Here is a 19,823-nt window from a genome sequence, read left to right on the forward strand (position 1 = left end):
CTGGTGATAAAGTAACCAAAATTTACTGAGAAGAGCTGCAGCTCGGAGGAAGTCACAGGGAGGAGGTGATAAAAGAATTGACATGCTCCTCTTTTGAATGAATAATTCCCCAGACAAACGGAATGTTACAAAACAATTTTGTCACATATTTTGAAGCTTATAGAAGCTGCATGAATCGTATTTGCAACCCAAATGCCATTGTATAGCAATGTTGACCATCAGACCGAAGGTCAGTTTACTGATTAATGCATAACAGATCTGTTTGCACTTTCTGCGGGTATAAATTGGCATTAAACACAAAAGACCATGTAGAAGGAAGAAGAAAACCACAGTAAGAACAGTCTGCTTCATTTCAGGCAAAAGGACTTAAAACTACAGTCAGGCATCAAGTAAGAAGCTGCTTACTAAATGGACTTGTCTTAGGAATTCAGTTGACAATATTTGAACCTCTTTAGAACTCAGTTTGCTTGCTATGTGTAATGAAACATCAGCATTAAGGTTGTACAGTTCCTCAGCTTGAATTAGATGAATACAGCGCAGATTTTGAACAATCTCAAAGCACTGCAAAACAAGTTTGTTCTTTCCTTTGCAGGTTAAAGATGGGGAAACTGATTCCTGTGGCTTTGTTACTCATCACTGTGCTCTACAGTGGAATAGCCGGTGATAATGGAAAGGTTTCTGCATTGAAAGCTACAACTCTGCAAGCTCATACTGGTTCAAGATCTAAAAACGATCTAGTTAGACAACTGTCTGTACTCAAACTTTCAGCTGCAAATATAGATTTTGCCTTGCGTCTCTACAGACAGATTGCCTCTCAGCCAAGCGCAACTGCCAAGAATATTTTCTTCTCTCCAGTAAGCATCTCTTCCAGCCTGGCCATGTTGTCACTGGGTGCAAAACATAACACTCGAGATCAGCTTCTACGGGTTCTTGGGTACTACAATATGTCAAAGAATGATGCAGCCGAGGTGCATGTAGCATTCAAGTACCTCCTTCAAGAGCTAACCAGTGAAAAGAGTGAACTGCATTTGACGATGGGGAGCTCTCTGCACATCCAGCAGGGATTAAACCTTCAAAAGAAATTCCTTGAGGACACAAGGCAATTTTATAACGCAGAGGCAATTGGTGTTGATTTCAAAGCAGTGGACAAAGCAAAAAAAAAGATCAACACTTATGTGAGGAAGCAAACGAATGGCAAAATTCAAGAATTTATTAAAACCCTTAATCGGAACACTTTGATGATACTTCTCAATTATGTCTTGTTCAAAGGTAAGAAGTCTTTTGTAGGTTGTATACACATATAAAGCATTTTTAAAACAAAGGTGTCGCTTTTACATTTCAGGAAGGAAAATCTCTTAATTTAATTTAATATCATCAGGGATAGAACATTTAATAATATTGTCATTTGAGGATTGGTAATATAAAGGGAAATTTAATCCAAGTTAAGTTGTTTTGGTGAAATATTAATCTATTAAACTGGTTGAAACAGAACAAAATACATTTTTTCCATCAAAGCTATCTTGTGAACTTTAGTGCTGTAACATATTGTTAATAAATGTACACAGATGAATTAATCTCTGACAGGTTTGATACTTTCAACCAATTAACCACAAAATGGCGGGGAATGGGGCAGGATGGTTTTGGTGTAACTTCACTCAAAATGTGTTTTTAAGGTAAAGTTTGCTTTCAAGGGGTTAAATTGAAGGGACATGTCACTTATTAAAAACAAATTCCAAGCAAACACATGCATCATTAGGATTGGAAAGTCGTGTTTTCACTCTAGTTAGTTCTAAAAGAGCCCAAACTGAATGAGGACGTGAGTGGGTGGGGTGAATAAGGCTATAGACAATTCGACTGCCAGCTCTACTGACCAACCAACTGGGGAGGGGAGTGATTGGAAGTCGAGCTTCCTGTGGAGAATTAAACTCAACTTCTACGTTAGTTAATAGGGACTGAGGAAGAAGGCATGGGCTGAATGATACAGGAATGAGAGGGGTTGGTGGGAGGGGCCAATGGCTCACCCCCCGCCCCCCCAACCACCGAGCCCCCTCCCCACCCACCCCCAGAAGCAAAGTACGCGCTGCAGGCTGACTAAATGGGCTAAGTAGGACTTCCGCCCCTCACTGGAGCTGCCAATCAACCTAAATTGGCTTGCTGCTTCATCAGTCCCAGCAGTGCCAAGAACGCGCCAATGGCTGCTGCTGGGACTGCAAGCAAAGAAGAAAGAAGGCCCACAGATCCCTGGAGCAAGTAAGCCTGGGGTCTTGGGCAGGGAGAGCTTGGGAAGGTCAGGGACGGGGGTGGAAGGGGGCAGGGGGGTAGGGGTTGGATTTAAGGCTGCAGGCAAGTAGGAAGAAAGGGGTGGTTCCACCTTTGGGGGACCACGCCCCAATAAGCATAGGGCAGCCGCTTCCTTCCCGAACTTTGAAGAACTTATTTTTAAAATCGGGCTGCCCGCCTGACTGCCCACGCCAAATGTTTTACGGCATGGGTAGCGCATTATCAGGGTCAAAGGGTTTGGTAACAAGACTAATTGACCCTTGATTATTTATTTAAATATGGTGGGTGGGCTGCCAATTTCAGCGCCTGACTCCCGCCACCGCCCCCCGCCTCCCAATTTTACGGGGGGTGAGTTCGGGGGGGTGGGTGTGAAGGACTGGGCACACACCCTATTTTAGGTGCCACTCCTGCCCAAAACCCACCCACCCAGTGGGGACACGTAAAATAAGGCCCTATGGCTGCTTTTAAAAGAAAACCAGCCTACAGCAGTAGGCTTAGCCAATTGGTCAAATTTCTGAATAAAGGTGCTATTACCAAAGAGTGAAAGTTTATTTAGGCAGCTAAAAGTGCCAGTGTGGCGCAAGTTATTATTTTGTTTTTGGAAAAGGAATACAACATCAAGTTTGAAAATTGCTTCAAATATTTATTGAGTTTCTCATCTGACAATTGCAAAATCGACATCCAACCTCAACTCATTAAAGACCACCTTCCAGAAAATTGCTGAAGAACAAAGGAACACTTGTGAAAGAATCACGATATCCAATTCTTATAACACTGTTATACCCCAGGTCATGAAAGGTCAATTAGATACTGGCTTGCAAAAGCAAATTCCTGGTTGTGATATGGATGATGGTTTGTCAGCAGAAAAAAATCGCTAACTCGAAAGAATATCTAAGGCTGACCCTAAATTTGTATCAACAACAAACTTTTTTTAAAAATCCTCGTAATTATCTTTTATTTCATATTTTGTTAACAAATATATATAATTTCAGAATTTATTCCCTGACTATTTTTAAAATTATATTCCAAGAGGTAGTCCTCCAAATGATATTCTAGCATTAGGTTATTGTTGCTTTGAGTTTCCCATGCTTTGCAGTCTAACATGTGAAAAAATGCAGCAAGTATTTAATACAAAGCAGAGTTTTACCATCGGTATCTGTTTAAAACTTGACCAAGACGAGTTATGATTAAAAACCTCACCTGTCCGTTCAGTTTAGTGATCCAGAGCAAAGTGAATTTAACCAGCCTTGACTTAATTCTTAGAAGGTGTTTGTCTACAACACAAATCTATCCATTATTCAGCTATTCAATAGCAGTCTCACTTAAAAAGACAGAAAGTCAGTTTTTTTTAGTAAATGGGAATTTTGTTCATTTCAGAATGTTGGTGACAAAGTGCTGGGGATTGGAACATTTTCCATCTTGCTTTTCCAGTTTTTTAAAAACTCTTTTATTGCCCAGCCCTATAATTGCTCTTGAGAAGATGGTGTGCCACCTTCTTGAACCATTATAGTTTACCTGGTGTGGGTACGCCCACAGTGCTGTAAGGAAGGGGTTTCCGAGATTTTGTCCCAGCGTCAGTGAAGGAATGGCGATATAGGGCTGGATTTTACAGCAACACCACCAGCCACCACTCCCATCTCCTCTTCCCCCCTCCCCCCCCCCCGCTCAATGTTGGTGTATTTGAAGGCAGTGGAGGCTGGTAAAGTAAAGCAGGTGGCCTTCCAATCACCTTCCTGCCCACCCCCAATCTGTCTCTCATATTACGGTGGATGGGAAAAGCAGGCAGCCCAGCCGCCCCCAGGCCCATTGAGGCCCTTAAGTGGCCAATTAATTGCCACTTAAGGACCTCATTCTGTCTCCACCACTATTTTGCATGTGGCAAGGGAAGCCAGAGGCAAGGTGGGTAGCCTGGCAGCTTTCACTGTGCAGGTTGCTGAGGGACAGGAAGTGAGAGTAACTCCTTTGCTGGGGGGTGTGGTGGGGTCCCTGACAAGGTTATATTCCCTCCTCTTTAACCCTCCCTCCCGGCCCGTCAAACTCAGCTCCCTACCCCTAACTGGGGTCTGCCAGACAGGCCCATCCAAAATCCCAAACTTACCAAGTCCAGGCTCCATCAGTCGTCTTCCTCGGGGACTGCCTGTAGTGCCAGCGGTGGCCACCGCTCGATACTGGCGCTGCTGGTTCAACAAAGCTGCTGGCCAGTCAGATTGGTCGGCTGCTCTCCAGAGTGGGACTTCACCACAGATTGGGGGCGGAAACAATTAAGGCTGTTCCCAGTGTAATATCATGGTGAGGCAGCTGGGTTTTGGGTGGCTGGGCTGATGACTGACTTTTTGGTCGGTGGGGAGGGCAGGGAATACAGTGCTCCATAAAATCCAGGCCATATTTCCAAGTCAAGATGGTGTGTGGCTTGGAGGGGAATTTGTAGGTGGTGGTGCTCCCATACGTCTGTTGCTGTGGTTCTTCTCGATGGTAGCAGTCGCGGGTTTGGAAGGTGCTGTCGAAAGAGGCTTGATGAATTTCAGTAGTGTGCCTTTCAGATGGCATACGATGCTGCCATTCTGCATTGGTGGTGGAAAGAGTGAATGTTTAAGGGGGCGGATAGTGTACCGATCAAGTGGGCTATTTTGTCCAAGATGGTGTTGCGGCCACATGAGGAGGGGTAAAAATGATTCCCCTATTCTACCACTTCCAGTCTGACTATAACAGGATTTTTTTGTGAATTATAAGGATGAATGTCTGTGCTTAACCATTTATGTGCTGATCAAACTAGTCTGGCTGGCTTTCTTCAGTTTAAAACAATAAGAGGTTAGGTTGTATTGAGTAAAAAACCCACATGGGTAAAGATATAAAAATATTTAAAAAGGTAAATTCATGCCCGACCTTAACAACCCACTCATCCACACACACAAGCATGCAAAATTGAAAACTATTCAGAAGGTAGTTACTTTCTTAGCCCATACAAGTTCAATACAAAAAGTAAAACAAGAGAGTTCACTGTTTATGAGTCCTTTGCTGGTATCTGTGGCTGCAGCAGATTCTTCATCATGCTGGTTTTGAAAATTCAATGGAGTTGAAGTCCATGTAGACTGCAATTTCTGGAGATAGTCCCTTTTTAAATCTTTGCCAAAAAGTCAATGCTTTTTGCGCCTGAAGCTTCTTTTGATGAAAACTTCTATATCTCTGTGCTGGATTTTAAACTTGAATAGAGATAGGGCCTTCACTTGAGGTACAAAGGGAGGGGAAAGGTATTACTGCCCCTCTGGCAGGACTACTCTTGTTTTAGCAGCTTGCCTGCTATATTAAAAGCGATTTCAAGAACGGTTACTCCAATCACATGACCTCTCTCCCCATAATGATTTCAGAAAGTCTTTGCTTAGCTGATGTCTGAACCAACTGTGGCTATTGTCCATGGCCTATAATGCCCCAGCCATTATCTTCTGAATAGTTTATTATCCATCTTGATGAGATAGGAAAAAAAACCTTTCCATGTAGCTATTGTCTAGGTAGACTTCCTATCTACACTTGAGAGGTAGCCTTATAGAAGTACAAATATGAGGTCTGGTACAGTTTCAGTAAGTCTTTTGAAGTTGTCCTTGATGTCAGCAGCTGAGAAATTCCATAAAAGGATGCCAAGACATGTCTAAATTGTGATTCATATTGGAACTTTCCAGAAATTGGTCAACTTGTAATGCCAGACATCAGGTGACTTGTAGCAGCCATCTTAAGTCAGTGTCCTTTCTTGCTTTTAAAAAGTCCATTTTAAACAGTTTAATATATATTTGATCAGCCGATGAAATTACAGTTAATATCATTTATGCACAAGTCACATAATCGTGACAATGGTGCTAAGCTTCTTGAGTGTTGTAACTGCATACATCCTGGCAAGTGGAGAGTATTCCATTACATTCCTGACTTGTGCCTTATCGATGATTGATAGGCTTTGGGAAGTCAGGGGATGAGTTACTCGACAAGAATTCCCAGCCTCTGACCTGCTCTTGTAGCCACAGTATTTATATGACTGGTCCAGTTAAGGTTCTGGTCAATGGTAACCCCCAGAATATTGATGGTGCAGGATTCGGTGATAGTAATGCTGTTGAATCTCAAGGGGAGATGGTTAGATTCCCTCTTGTTTGAGATGGTCACTGTTTGTTATTATGTCAAGCAATCTGAGGTCAGGTGGTGTATAGATGACAGCAGACCAAGGCATTTCTCATTCTGCCTCAAAAGACACCGCCACCCCCACCCCTCCAGCAACTTTTCTCAGTAGCCATATTTGGTGGCCCTTCTGAGAGTGATCACAATGTTACTGCCAATTAATGCTTAATTTGAAACATTTTGTGCTGAGTACTCACATCAACCATGGAGTCAGACCTGACCACATTAATTTCACTTATAGTCAACAGTGAGAGAACCTTTCATCTCACCAATTTCAGCTGGATTTAAGCCCAGACCCCATGGATGAAAGAACATTGTAACCTATTGCATCAGATATTTGTTCTGTTTGCTTTATTTATCTCCTCCTGTAGATTTTGCAATTATATTTGATTTGGTACTAAAGACTGATGACCCGACTAAAAGGTATTGGAGGAATAATCGAGGAACTGTTGGCAATGTTGGGGGGCTGGAAATCAGCAAATATCTAGGATACCTTATCAAAAAGATTTTTTCACCCTTGTCCCTCACACTGCTAGCAGAGAAACTCCCCACTGTTAGTTTCCCAGGTTTTATCAATAGCCATTAGATAAGCAGAAAAAATAAGAGCGCTACTCTTGAATTACAGTACACAACAATACTCAGCTAACATTTAATTTGGGAGATGAATTTCCCTCCATTCAGGAAAAAAATGGGAGGATAATTTCTGTTCTTCAGGCCCCAGCTCATCACTGATATCAGCTGAGTGGGAATTAATGCATTGCACTTAAACCTGCTGGTTCTCCTACAAAAGGAGGGAATTTTTCAAATCTACCCATTGCAGAGGCAGAGGCTGGTGAAAACTATTTGTTTTAAATTAGCTGTGCTGTCATCTTGGCTTTGTACAGGCTTGTATCTCCTATGAACCTGGGCACCAGCTTCACATACTGCTGTAAGGTAATGGGACACCCTGCTGGAAGGTGTAAAAGAATGGGGTAGTGGCCCACACAACAATATGACTTACACACTTGATTTTACTGTAATTCTTTGTAGTTTCTCAAATTTGCAGAGTATTAATGATAGTGAAACTGCCTTCCTGAAACAAACTGAAGAAGTAAAGGTGAGAGAGTAACTAATCCCAACCGATGCTCTTCTGGATTTTTTAAGACCTTATAAAAGACTTTCAAAATGACAGGAAAAACAATGCTTAACGAGAAATATATGAAGAGTTGTTTGGTGGTACAGAACTTGAGCATTGCTGGAAAAAGACACACATTGTCAAAGCTTTTTTTCTTGCACTCATCAGGACAATTCACAAGAGTACCAAATGTAAAGGGGACAATAATTTATACTATAGATATATTAGTTTAAATTGTTGTTCCCTTTACATTTGAGCCAGAATTTTACGTCAAGCAGGCGGGCACGCGCCAGACCCAAATGGTCATGAAATAGTGCAAGATGACATTGGGCAAACCTCCCAACGTCATCCCACACACGAACAATCTTCAGGTCGGCGGGCAGGCGCGGGTGTCAGAGCCACGCCCACCAACAATTAAAGTACCACTTGGTCCATTAAAAAGCCAATTATACTCGAATTTACGTTGCCTGCACGATTTCGTGCTCATCACATGGGCAAAACGGGCAGGCGGGCAGCCCACTTTTAATGAAACCTCATCCAAGGGTGGGGTAAAACGGGTCTGCAGCAGTACCATTGTGAGTAATGAGGGGTTTAGGAGATAGTTTGCTGCTGGTTGCTTATTTGAACTTAACAGAATCATCTCTGTTCTGAGTCTTGACATTTCTAGGGTTCATTTCAGAACTCATTGGTGTCTCCAAGGCTCCCGGAAGGTTTTGACCGTGTGGACCCTTCCAGGCACCAGACAGCCTTCTGTAACACTGGGAATGAGGATTGTGGTCCCCGTAGGTGTCACCTCCTCTGAGGAGGAAGAGAGGGGCAGAAGGGAAAGGAGGCCAGATGCCCATATGCAGGGGAGGGACCTGTGGGAGGATAGGCGCAGGAACAGCAGGTAGTCCAAGGCGGAAGAGGCCACAGAAGACACTACTATCCTGCTGCCAGGGTTTACATGCAGCGATGCAGCTACCTCAATATGCCTGGGGTGCAATGCCGATGGAGGCTCTGCCTCTCCAGAGATACTGTGACCTTCATTTGTGAGATGATTGGGCCTGAGATCACATCCAACTGTGTGGGTGGACACCCCATGCCAGTGGCTCTGAAGGTCACAGTGGCCCTCAACTTCTATGCCTCCGGCTCTTTCCAGGGGTCAGTGGGGGATCTGTGTGAAGTCTCCCAATCAGCTGTCCACAGTTGCTTCAAGCTGGTGACAGAAGTTCTGTTCAGGCGGGTAATGACATTTATTCATTTCTTTATAACTTGATTTTGACTTAGGACACATAATTTAATAAAGAATGGCTATCATAATTCAATGACGCTGTGCATTAAAAGTAAAATCAATGTGAACGGATGTACAACCACAACTACTGTTGTAATCTTGAACTCAGTCTTATCATCAGCACACTAAAGCATTCAGTGGAAACTAATTGTTTTCTCATAACAAGGAAAGGAAAAATTCTCCTTTGGGCATGTCCTGTTCACCAGTTTTAGAATAGCTCTTGGGTAAGTATGAAAGAAAGGCTTCCACACACACAAACACATTCAACTTCTTGTAATGAGATCTGAAAGAAAAAAATACACTGTGACATTTTCCTATCATACTTACATTAGTATAAATGGCAAAAAGTAAATAATTGCCCATAAGATTTTTAAGGAATTTCTATGGTGTTTATTTTCTTCCGTTGGAGAATAATAGGAAATCAACAACAATCTATATAAAGTCTTTAGCACAGTAAAGTGTGTTATGATTTCCGTAGAAGCTGGTAACTTTTAAAGAGAAATTCGAACATCCAGTTAACAGCTGAAAGAATAGAACCATAGAAAAGTTACAGCACAGAAGGAAGCTATTCGGCCCAACTTGTCCAGGCCAGCCCGAGGACACCCAGGTGCCCTTTCTAATCCCACCTTCCTGCACCCGGCCCATAGCCCTGCAGCTTACAGCACTTTAGGTGCAGATCCAGGTACTTTTTAAAAGAGTTTAGAGTTTCTGCCTCTACCACCAACTTGGGCAGCGAATTCCAGACACCCACTACCCTCTGTGTAAAAAAGTTCTTCCTCATGTCCCCCCTACACCTTCTGCCACTTATCTTGAATCTATGTCCCATGGTTCTAGAATTCCACACCAAGGGAAACAATTTTATCCTGTCCACTCTATCTATTCCCCTCATAATTTTGTACACCTCAATCAAGTCACCTCTCAGCTTTCTTTGTTCTAAGGAAAATAACCCCAACCTATCCAATCTCTCCTCGTAGCTACACTTTTCTAACCCTGGCAACATTCTTGTAAACCTCTTCTGCACTCTCTCCAGAGCTATTACGTCCTTCCTGTAATGTGGTGACCAGAACTGCACACAATACTCCCGTTGTGGCCTCACCAGTGTTTTATACAATTCCAACATTATATCCTTACTTTTATATTCTATACCTCTGCCAGTGAAGGACAGCATTCCATATGCCTTCTTTACAACCTTGTCTACTTGAACTGCTCTGTGACATCCTGGACCCTGGCACCACGGAGGCAACATACCATTCTTGATTCATGTTTGCAGCCACAGAAGCGTCTGTCTGTGCCCCTAACTATTGAATCCCCTATCATTATAGCCCTGCCACTTGTTTCCCTCCTGCCCCTCTGAGCAGCAGAGTCAGCCACGGTGCCGGGAACTTGGCTGTTGCTGGCTTTCTCCTGAGAGGCCATCCCCCCTAACAGTATCCAAAGTGGTATATCTGTTAGAGAGGGGGATGACCACAGGGGACTCCTGCACTACCTTCCTGAGTCTTTTACTGTTCCTGATGGTCACCTATTCTCTTTCTGCCTGTGTAATCTTCACCTGCGGTGTGACCACCTCGCTAAATGTGCTATCCACGACTTGCTCAGCATCACAGATGCGCCACAATGAGTCCACCCACAGCTCCAGCTCCGAAATCCGGTTAGCTAGAAGCTGCATTTGGACACACCTTCCGCACACATGGTCACCAGGGACACTGGAAACATCCCTCATTTCCCACATACTGCAGGAGGAGCATATCACGGGTCTGAGTTCTCCTGCCATGACGTCCCTTTCGATTAAGCTAGTTACTCCCTTAAAAATTACACTAGCTCGGGGCCTTAGTTATGTTAGCTAGAAACCTTGTTTCTTGACTAATTATAGTTGTACAGTACTACTCTATACTTTTTTTTTAGCTCCTACTTCAGTATTAAGCAATGAATTACTTTAATAGATTGAAAAAAAAACTCACCAGGATTTACTCACCAATCAGCTGCCTTTTTTTAAATCCACTTTCAGAAGAGTGTCCCTCGCAGGTCTAATGCACTCCTTAAGGTACTGCCTCTCCCTCTCTCTCTCTTTTTTTGGTTTGAGGAGAAGGGAGGGATGGAAACACTACAGCAATGTAATGTTTGGGCCTATTCCATTCTTTGACAGTGGCTCCTCCTCGATCCCCTTCTGAGTTGCGGTGACTGTACTGACTTCTCCCAGAATGCTTCACAGTCACTTCTCACCACCCTCTGTTGGATGCTCTTTCTCCTGTTGGGAGCAAGGGACCTTCTCCTCGATCCCCATCTGAGTTGCGGTGACTGCGTTGACTTCTCCCAGAATGCTTCTCAGTCACTTCTCACCGCCCTCTGAAACAAGTCAATGTTTCATATTTTAAACTCTATATTTTACTAAATTAAACTAAATATTTTACTGTATCAAATGAACAGTCACTTGGTAGTACAGGACTTGAATATTGCTGAAAAGAGAGATATGAGACAAGAGAAACACTGTTGACTAAACATCATTTTCTTCTGGAGGCAACTTTTATTTAAACTCTAGAAATAAACTGTTCCTTTTTACATACCACATAGCGCACTCTCCATGGAATTACAGTTCTTCTAGCAAACAGTTCACTGCTTCCTCCCAGCTTCTAATGGGTTGCTTCCTTGTAGGCTTGGAAACTTCTGTTATTGTCCAAGTGTAAATATCTTGCACCAGCCTCTCAATAAAACAATCTGAGTCTTCCTCAGATCCGTTAAACCCACCCAGGCTTACTGTCAGACAGACTCCAGCACAGACCACATGACCCCTTTCATCAACCCTACGTTTAAAGCTACAGTCCCAAAGTATAGTAACCCCATTAACCAAAAGATACAATCCTAAAACACAATAATTTTATAAACCTCACAATTGTAACAAGCGTCAACAGGGCCATTATCAAATAAGGTTTAACAACAAGCCACTTAGGGAATATTAGGACAGATGACAAAAAGCTTAGTCATAGAGGTAGGTTTTAAAGAGAAACTCCGGAGATAGAGAGACAGGAGGGAATTCCAGAGGGTAAGGCCAAGGCAAGAAATGGTAAAGTGATTAGTCAGAGCTGTGCAAGAGGCCAGAATTAGAGACATGCAAAGATCTTGGAGGATTGTAAGGGTGGAGGAGATTGTAGAGAAAGGGAAGGTCGATGCAATGGAAGGATTTGAAAAGAATTTTGATTATAAATTAATGAACTGAGGAAAATATGTATGTTTTCATACAGGTGAGTAAACAGTTCAGAACAGCCTCTTATTTACTCTATTTGGTTGTTTTAGGTAAATGGGTGAAACCTTTTGATCCTCAGGACACTTATGAAGATGACTTTCATGTAGATGATACAACAACAGTTAAAGTTCAAATGATGAAGAGGAGAGGAAGATATTCTATGAATTACGATAATGAACTTGCCAGTTCTGTGATTTTGATTCCGTATAAAGGAAATGCTTCTCTAGTCCTGATTCTACCAGACCCAGGAAAATTGGCAGGAGTGGAACAAAATCTGACTATTACCAATTTTCAAAATTTAATAAACTCATTACGGATTGGGTAAGTTTATCACATCAGTGCTATAAAGTTAAATGTAATTATTTTTCAGCTGCACAGAGGTGGTATGTTACAATCAGAGGCAAGGTGACAAAAGATCAATGTTTTCTGGTAATTTTACTTTAGTCAACAACTCCTTTAAGATTGTCTGCTCTTATTGCTCCAAAATCCATTGCTTTCATGAAAGAAGACCCAAAAGGGAAAAAATCTAAGAGGGATTAGTGTGACCAAGTGATCCAAGTCATTTTGCAGTGTCTTCAAGGGCACTGGAGAAGTAGGAATCCTACTTCTGACATATAGTCCTTTACAGAAGCACAGTTATTTATGGGTAGCCTGGTGGTAATGGTACTTGGTTAGAATTTCATGGGCCTTAACTAATGATCTGGAGATATGAGGTCAAATCCCACCATGACCCCAGGGGAATTTAAATACAGTTCATGCTCAAGGCTAAGATTGATAGATATGGAGATGAGACAGGATAGAGGAGTTGAGCTGAGGATCAGCTGTGATCAATGGCTGTACAGCATACTCCTGATCCTAAATAAAAACAAAAAACTACTGCGGATGCTGGAAATCCAAAACAAAAACAGAATTACCTGGAAAAACTCAGCAGGTCTGGCAGCATCGGCGGAGAAGATTTTTTCTTCTCCACCGATGCTGCCAGACCTGCTGAGTTTTTCCAGGTAATTCTGTTTTTGTTTTATTCTCCTAATCCTGTGTGTTATGTCTCTACTTCCATGAATATTTAATATTCTGGAGTTTTGCATTAATTGTTTTTGGCCAGGAAAGTTTTATCAATAATTACTGACCCTCCTGAGAAGAAAAGGTAAGTTGGGAAGAGTGCTTTACAGCGTTAAATAATATATTTCAGCCTCCATTAGACATCATAAGACAGGGGAATCCATCCCTAAACCATGAGGTTTATTTTTATTAGTTTCTTAATGATAAAAAGGTTTAGAAAATCACAGAGAGTCAAAAGTACCCAATTCTTGTCTTTTTCCTACTGAACAGTGATGCACCAGTGCAGGGATAATATATTCACTTATAATATGAATAAAATCAGGAAAACTTTCATTTTCTCGGTGTGTATGTTTAATTGGGAGGACAAATTCTGTAATGAGGTGCCATCAACCCCAAGGCTTTGCAATGTGAGAATTCTAGAAGACAGATGACCAAGAAGGAGCTAATTGATCGTATTTTGTGGTAGAAGTAACAGTGAGACTAATATTGCTCACTTTTATTTTCATGGAAATCGGGCAGCAACTTCTGGCAATCACACATGCTCAGTTTAAAGAGAAAATACAGAGTTACTGTCCGAGATGCAATGTTACTCCAGAAGCTTGCAAAAAACAACATCTCACCGTTTGACTCACCATTCAAATACATTGAACAGCAAGTAGCTGCTGACTTGCCTCATAGATGTGGATTAAACTTGCCAGAAAATGTTAGGGCTGACCCATTTTATTACTCTTTTAACAGTGTGATAAACCTTAATTACTGCCAATCTCTCTGGCATTCAAAATTAAATTTTACAGCTGTGGAATCATATTCCTTCAGATTTTAATTATTGTTGGAGATTTTTAAAAATGCTTAAAATTAAATAATTTTTTTAACTTTTGCTTTTCCCTCTCTCTTGATCCATTTTTTCATTTCATTTTGTTTCTGGACTTGATTTGACATTGAATTCATTATCCAAACTGATGACACTTCCCAGTTCAGACTCTGTGCTGCTCATTAATACTTCTTCAATTTGACTGGTTGAAGAAATGCACAATTACTTGCCCTGGTCCTAGCTACCCTGTGCTTTTTGGGTCTCTAACTTCAAGTATGTTTCAGTGTAAAACCCCATTGAAATTCCCTGGGTTAGTGCAGGTATACCAAACTAGTGCAAAATCCAACCTAGTGAATGTTTTTCTATCTTTCCCTGGATGTAATATGCTAGTGAAGTCAAATAAACTTTTCCTGTTCCATACTTATTTCCTAGCATGTGTGGAAATCAAAAGCAATTTTAAAAACTAAAGAAATTTATAAAGATCATTATAGTTAGTAATAATTTTATTTCTGGTATCAAAGCAAAACTTAGTCACCTTTTTCCCAACAACTACTTTAAATTTAAAACTTTTTCTTGTTAAAATGACATCTATTTCAATAAATACAATTCTCTGTAGATTCCCCAGATTCTCTGTGCCCATAGAGCAAAAATGTGACTAGGCATTCCTGCCCCTGGCTGCTATCCAGTGCCCCCTGCTGGAAAAAGAGTGTATGGTCAAGAAAATTCCAATGACACCTTGGAACCATGTTCCAGCTAAGATCACCATCGCCTTGCAAAAAGTGGAGTCAATGGATGAAGAGTGGGAATATATATATATTTATATTATATACATGCAATGAAAGGCTTCATAAGACACGTGTACAAATTTGAAGAAAATAATGAGTGAAGTAAATTATCTTTCTGACACCAAATAGGTCTGTGGATCTGCGCCTCCCAAAGTTGTCATTGAAGTCCTCCTACCAGCTCAAACACCTACTGATTGCAATGGGTATTTTAGACGTCTTCAGTAATAATGCAAACCTCTCCAAGATCACGAAATCTGCACCACTATATGTATCAAAGGTAAAACACTTTCATTTTTAGCTGAAATGCACATAACACAATCTTTATTCAGATTGTGAAACCTGGACAAGTTATTTGAATGTTTCAAATATTAAGATTTGAATAATCATCAAAAGACATAATTATTCCTTTAAATTTTCCTGTGATCTTTTGCTCTTGCATGTTACCTTTCTGGAGTTCAACCTCCAAGAAATATTTTACTTTGTGCTAAAGACTACTTAAATGGGTGTTGTCAGAGGCTCTGGTGACCATAGGCCATTGTTTAGTTTCTGGCCATAAGCAGACTAGCCCAGCTGCACAAGGCAGCATTACAATTTCCCATTTTGCTGACCTGTGTAACTCTTGCCATAAAACCAGTGATGTCCTGTGGTCAGAAAATAACAAGTTGCAGCTGTGACAAGCGTGCACATGATCAGTTGTTTCTACATTGTTAACAATATCCTGGAATCCATAATTCAACAATAAATAGGAATCAAATATCCAAGCAAGAGTATCCACAATTAGTGCAGCTATTATAAACACGCAAGGGAAAGACCCGCTTTTCCGTCCAGGTTGTCCCAAATAATTGCAATTCTTTGTGTATCATAACAGATGCACTCTCTATCCCACTCAAAACCATGTGATTTTGTTGGCAATGCAAAAAGAGGTTAAAAATCCAGGCCAATTAGAGGATAGAAAATCTGGGAAATTGCTCTTCGACACTCCGCACCTCCACTCCGTCACTAAACCCCCAACTCTTGGCTGATGATGGGTTAAATGGCCTCCTTCTGCACTGCATGATTCTATGATTCTAGTGTTTGAGTGGAACTTCAGCAAGGCATAAATTAATAATGAGGAAGCCAAACTGAAGAACACAGACTCATGAATAGAATAATTGGTAAAGGTTCAAATGTGATTCCATTGGAAATTTGCAGATTGTGCTACTTTAACTACATTGTTTATTATTGTATCTTAAACGGGGTGATAATGTTGTTCAAGTAACACAGGAAATCTGACAAGCAGCAATTTCAATGACAGGATGAGATACATGAAGACAAAGTAGCTTAGAGACACCAAACTTGGGTTTTAAAAACTTATACATTGTAGGGAATACTGAGGGAGATAAGAAGTTTCGCAGTTTTGATGTTCTGGGAAAAAATGCCTAGGAATTTCATCAAAGCTGCTTCCCTTCTCCTGCTGTAAATTCACAGGTCGTTCAGGCAAAACCCTGATTCAGTCAGTCCCAACACCAGAGCAGGAACAGCTTCAAGGAAATCCATCCACAGTGAGCCATTTTGCTTCAAGACTTGAGTTAAATACAATAAAGATGGAGCGGGCAAGGTAGGGTATAGAAGGGTATATCTGCAGCTTTGAATAAAGGGAGGTTCAAAGCAGTGCTGGTGCTATGAGCATCAATAAAGCAGAAGGTAATAATAATTACCATGAAGAGAGAGGTTGGTTACAGCGAAAGGATGATCACTGAATCTTGGGCAGGCTCGGTGATCATAGAGCTGAGAGCTCGGGGTGGGGTGGGGGGGTGGTCCTGCCAAACTTCCAGCAAAGTAATGTCAGTGGAACAGGGGCAGCTCCTTAACTGGCCACCTGCCTCCGGTCAGTTGAGCTGTTATCATTCCTACCTTTGGGAATATCCGTGGGCAATGGGAACATGCCAGGCTTCCCTCCTGAGCCCACTTTACCACCCTTCTCATCCAGCCCTTCTACAAAAGGCTGATAAAATCCCAACTGTTACTTTGGTTAATCAGATTTCATGTTTCCTTGTTCTTGTAGGTGGTTCATGAGGCAGTGCTGGATGTGGATGAAAGAGGAGCAGAAGCTACAGCAGCTACAGGAGTTGGTTTAATGCCAATGTCAAGGCCTCCTCAGCTTAAACTTAACAGACCCTTCTTACTATTAATTGCTGAACACAACACCAAGAGTGTGCTGTTTGCAGGAAGAGTGATGAACCCCAATGTTTAATACTGGTGGGTACTCCACACTTTCAGAAAAATGCAGAATCAATAAATTGAAAACAAAGAAATTACTTGTAACAGCTGTTAACATTTAAATAGCTCGAAGGTTCATTAAATAAAGCTCTATACAATAATAACCAAGTGTATCAAATGTAGACTTATTGTTTACCATGCTTTGTATAAAGCCTAGTATCAAGTTGTTTAATATCATTTACATTAAAGTAGACAATGCATCTGAACTTTTATGGTGTCATTTGCAGCTTTTTTGTCCAAAGCTGCTTGTGAAGTACTGTCTGGTAAATTTAATTTCTTTTATTTGATGACTAAGATGGTTCAGAAGAGCTGATTGCAATTTTCAATTGGATGGTGTTTTTTTCCTGTATGACATGTTGATTTTTTAAAAACTCAATCGATCTATTTTATGAGGCTGCACTGGCAGAGTAAAGTGGGTTGGTGTTGAAAAGCTAAGTCCATGACCACACAGGCCCAGGTCCCATTGTGCCCAAAATTCCATCTGGAAAATTTCAGAGCAAACATTAGGCTTTGATGTGCCTGCTGCAGCAGAGCCTACAACTGTTGGCATCAAATGGACAAAGGTTGCTCGCTGCCCCTGCTATGTCATTGTGATCAATCGCTCTATTCTTCAGTCTGCATCTACTTTTACCCTCAATGGCTAACTTTAAGAGCTGCTCCTTACTTAGAGCTTAATACCTCCAAACAAATATGTTACAGGTTAAGCTCTCTGGGCTACCTTTTCGTTGAACCTGTGACTTACTCAAATTAAATGAATGGACTCCCATGGGATAGTTAGACCATGCCAGGCCACTATGATGCTGGTACAACCAAGCCACCTATTGATGCAGCTCAATTCTATTTATCGACAAAATTGGAAAATTAGACCTATCTCATTGTCTCTTGTAAAAAAAATACAAACACTTTTCATGAAGACAGTACCCTTTTAAAAAAGACATATATATATTACTATGCTGTATCCTTACCAAAATGGGAAATTAGAATATGAGTTGTACCTTTGAAACCATATTATACCCAGTGATGGCATTAAGAATGCCTAAATGGCCTGATGCAGACATTAGGTACTCCTCAATTACATTAACAATATGCCTCTTTTCTCTGGTGATTTGGTACAACTGAGTGACTTGCTTGGCCATTTCAGAGGGAGTTAACAGTCAGCCCTGCTGTTGTGGGTCTGGAGTTACATGTGGGCCAGGCCAGGTAAAGCAGAAGATTTTCCTTCCCCAGAGGACATTAGTGAACCAGATGGGCTTTTAGGACAATCCAATAGTTTTGTGGGCACCTGTTTAACTTCAATCACAGCTCCTCTGATAATGTAGCACGCTAGCCTATGACACAAGTTTCTAGGCTCAGATTGACAAGTGACAGGCAACATTTGCACCACAAAATGCTAGGTCATGATCAGTCTGAACAAGAAAAAGGCCAGCCATCTCACCCAATCTTCAACACTACCATCATCACTGAGCTCCCCACTATCAGCACCTTGGGGAACCATTGATTAGAAGTTTAACTAGATTTTTTATTTGAAAACCATGATTATGAGAAGAGCTGCATGCTCTGTGACCAGTGGCTCTTATCCTGATTCCTGAAAACCTCTCTACAATGCTCAAGTCAGGAGTGTGATTGAATACACACCACTTGCCTGGATAGGTGCAGCCGCAACAGTCAAGAAATTTGATACCATCCAAGACAGAGCAATCCACTTGATCAGCACCTCTATCATTGGACTTAGTATTCGGTCCCTCCATCATCAATATGGCAGCACATATGATCTACAAGAAGTATAACAGCAAGATCCCCAAGATTACCTTGACAGCTTCTCCTTACCTTGCAATCGCCACCACCAAGAATGTCAAAATAAGCATTATCATGGGAACACCACCATCATTGGAACAGCATCATCACCAAGTTGACCTTCCAGACACATGTCATCCTCACCTGGATATCTATCACCGTAATGTAATCATCGCTGCATAAATATCTTGGATTAATGTACCCAGCATCATCAGAGAATCACTGAATGATACAGCACAGAAGAATGCTATTTGGTTCACCCTGTCTGTACTAGCTCTTTGAAAGGACCAGTCCATTAGTCTCACACGCCTGCCCTTTCCACAAAGCCCTGCAGAATTTTCCCCTTCAAGTGTTTATCTAAATTCCTTTTAAAAGATATCATTAAATCTTCTTGCCCTAGCCTTTCAGGCAGTGTAACAACAACTTATATCTATATAGCGCCTTTAAGGTAATTAAAATTCCAATGTGCTTTACACGAGCATTAATTATAAAACATGATATGACATTGAGCCACGTATCAGGTCAGATGGCCAAAAGTTTGGTCAAAGCGGTAAGCTTTAAGGCATGTCTTAAAGGAGAAAAGTGAGGTAGAGAGGCAGAATGGGGGGGAATTCCAGAGATTAGGGCCTGGGCAATGGAAGGTCTGGCTGCTAATGGTGGAGCAAATAAAACCTGGGATGCTCAAGTGACCTGAATTAGAGTAGTGCAGGTATTTCAGACGATCGTGGGGCAGGAGGTGACAGAGATAGGAAGGGGCAAGACCATGGAAGGATTTGAAAACAATGGTGAGATTTTAAAATCAAGATATCGCTTGACCTGGAGCTAATGTAGGTCAGTGAGGACATGGGGTGATAGTGAAACAGGACTTTGTGCAAGTGCAGATATAGGCAGCAGAGTTTTGGATGACCTCATTTTCACGGAGCGTAGATGTGGGAGACCAGCCAGAGTGTTTTGGAATAGTTAAGTCTAGAGGTAATGAAGACATGAATGAGGTTATCAGCAGCAGATGAGCTGAGACAGGGGTGAAGTCAGGTGCCCTTACAGATGTGGAA

General features: G+C 41.5%; 1 protein-coding gene across 1 annotated transcript; it reads left to right on the forward strand.

Annotated features, from left to right (window-relative positions):
- Positions 1–289: 289 nt before the first annotated feature.
- Positions 290–17,085, forward strand: LOC144692972 (alpha-1-antitrypsin-like). The gene is made up of 5 exons (XM_078562177.1): positions 290–389; positions 593–1,269; positions 12,114–12,384; positions 14,848–14,995; positions 16,763–17,085. Exons 2-5 carry the CDS (start codon positions 600–602, stop codon positions 16,949–16,951), a joined length of 1,278 nt encoding a protein of 425 aa, XP_078418303.1. The 5' UTR covers positions 290–389; positions 593–599; the 3' UTR covers positions 16,952–17,085.
- The last annotated feature ends 2,738 nt before the right edge of the window (positions 17,086–19,823 follow it).

Source organism: Cetorhinus maximus, chromosome 18 (assembly GCF_964194155.1).
Source record: "Cetorhinus maximus chromosome 18, sCetMax3.hap1.1, whole genome shotgun sequence".
In the NCBI taxonomy this organism is placed as follows: Eukaryota; Metazoa; Chordata; class Chondrichthyes; order Lamniformes; family Cetorhinidae; genus Cetorhinus; species Cetorhinus maximus.

What these genes read in the sequence shown, in the direction of transcription:
- LOC144692972 (XM_078562177.1), top strand. Translation starts at nt 600, where the DNA reads ATGGGGAAACTGATTCCTGTGGCTTTGTTACTCATCACTGTGCTCTAC. An exon ending in CAATTATGTCTTGTTCAAAG is followed by an intron (nt 1,270 to 12,113) that starts GTAAGAAGTCTT and finishes TGGTTGTTTTAG; the next exon opens with GTAAATGGGTGAAACCTTTT. An exon ending in ATAAACTCATTACGGATTGG is followed by an intron (nt 12,385 to 14,847) that starts GTAAGTTTATCA and finishes GACACCAAATAG; the next exon opens with GTCTGTGGATCTGCGCCTCC.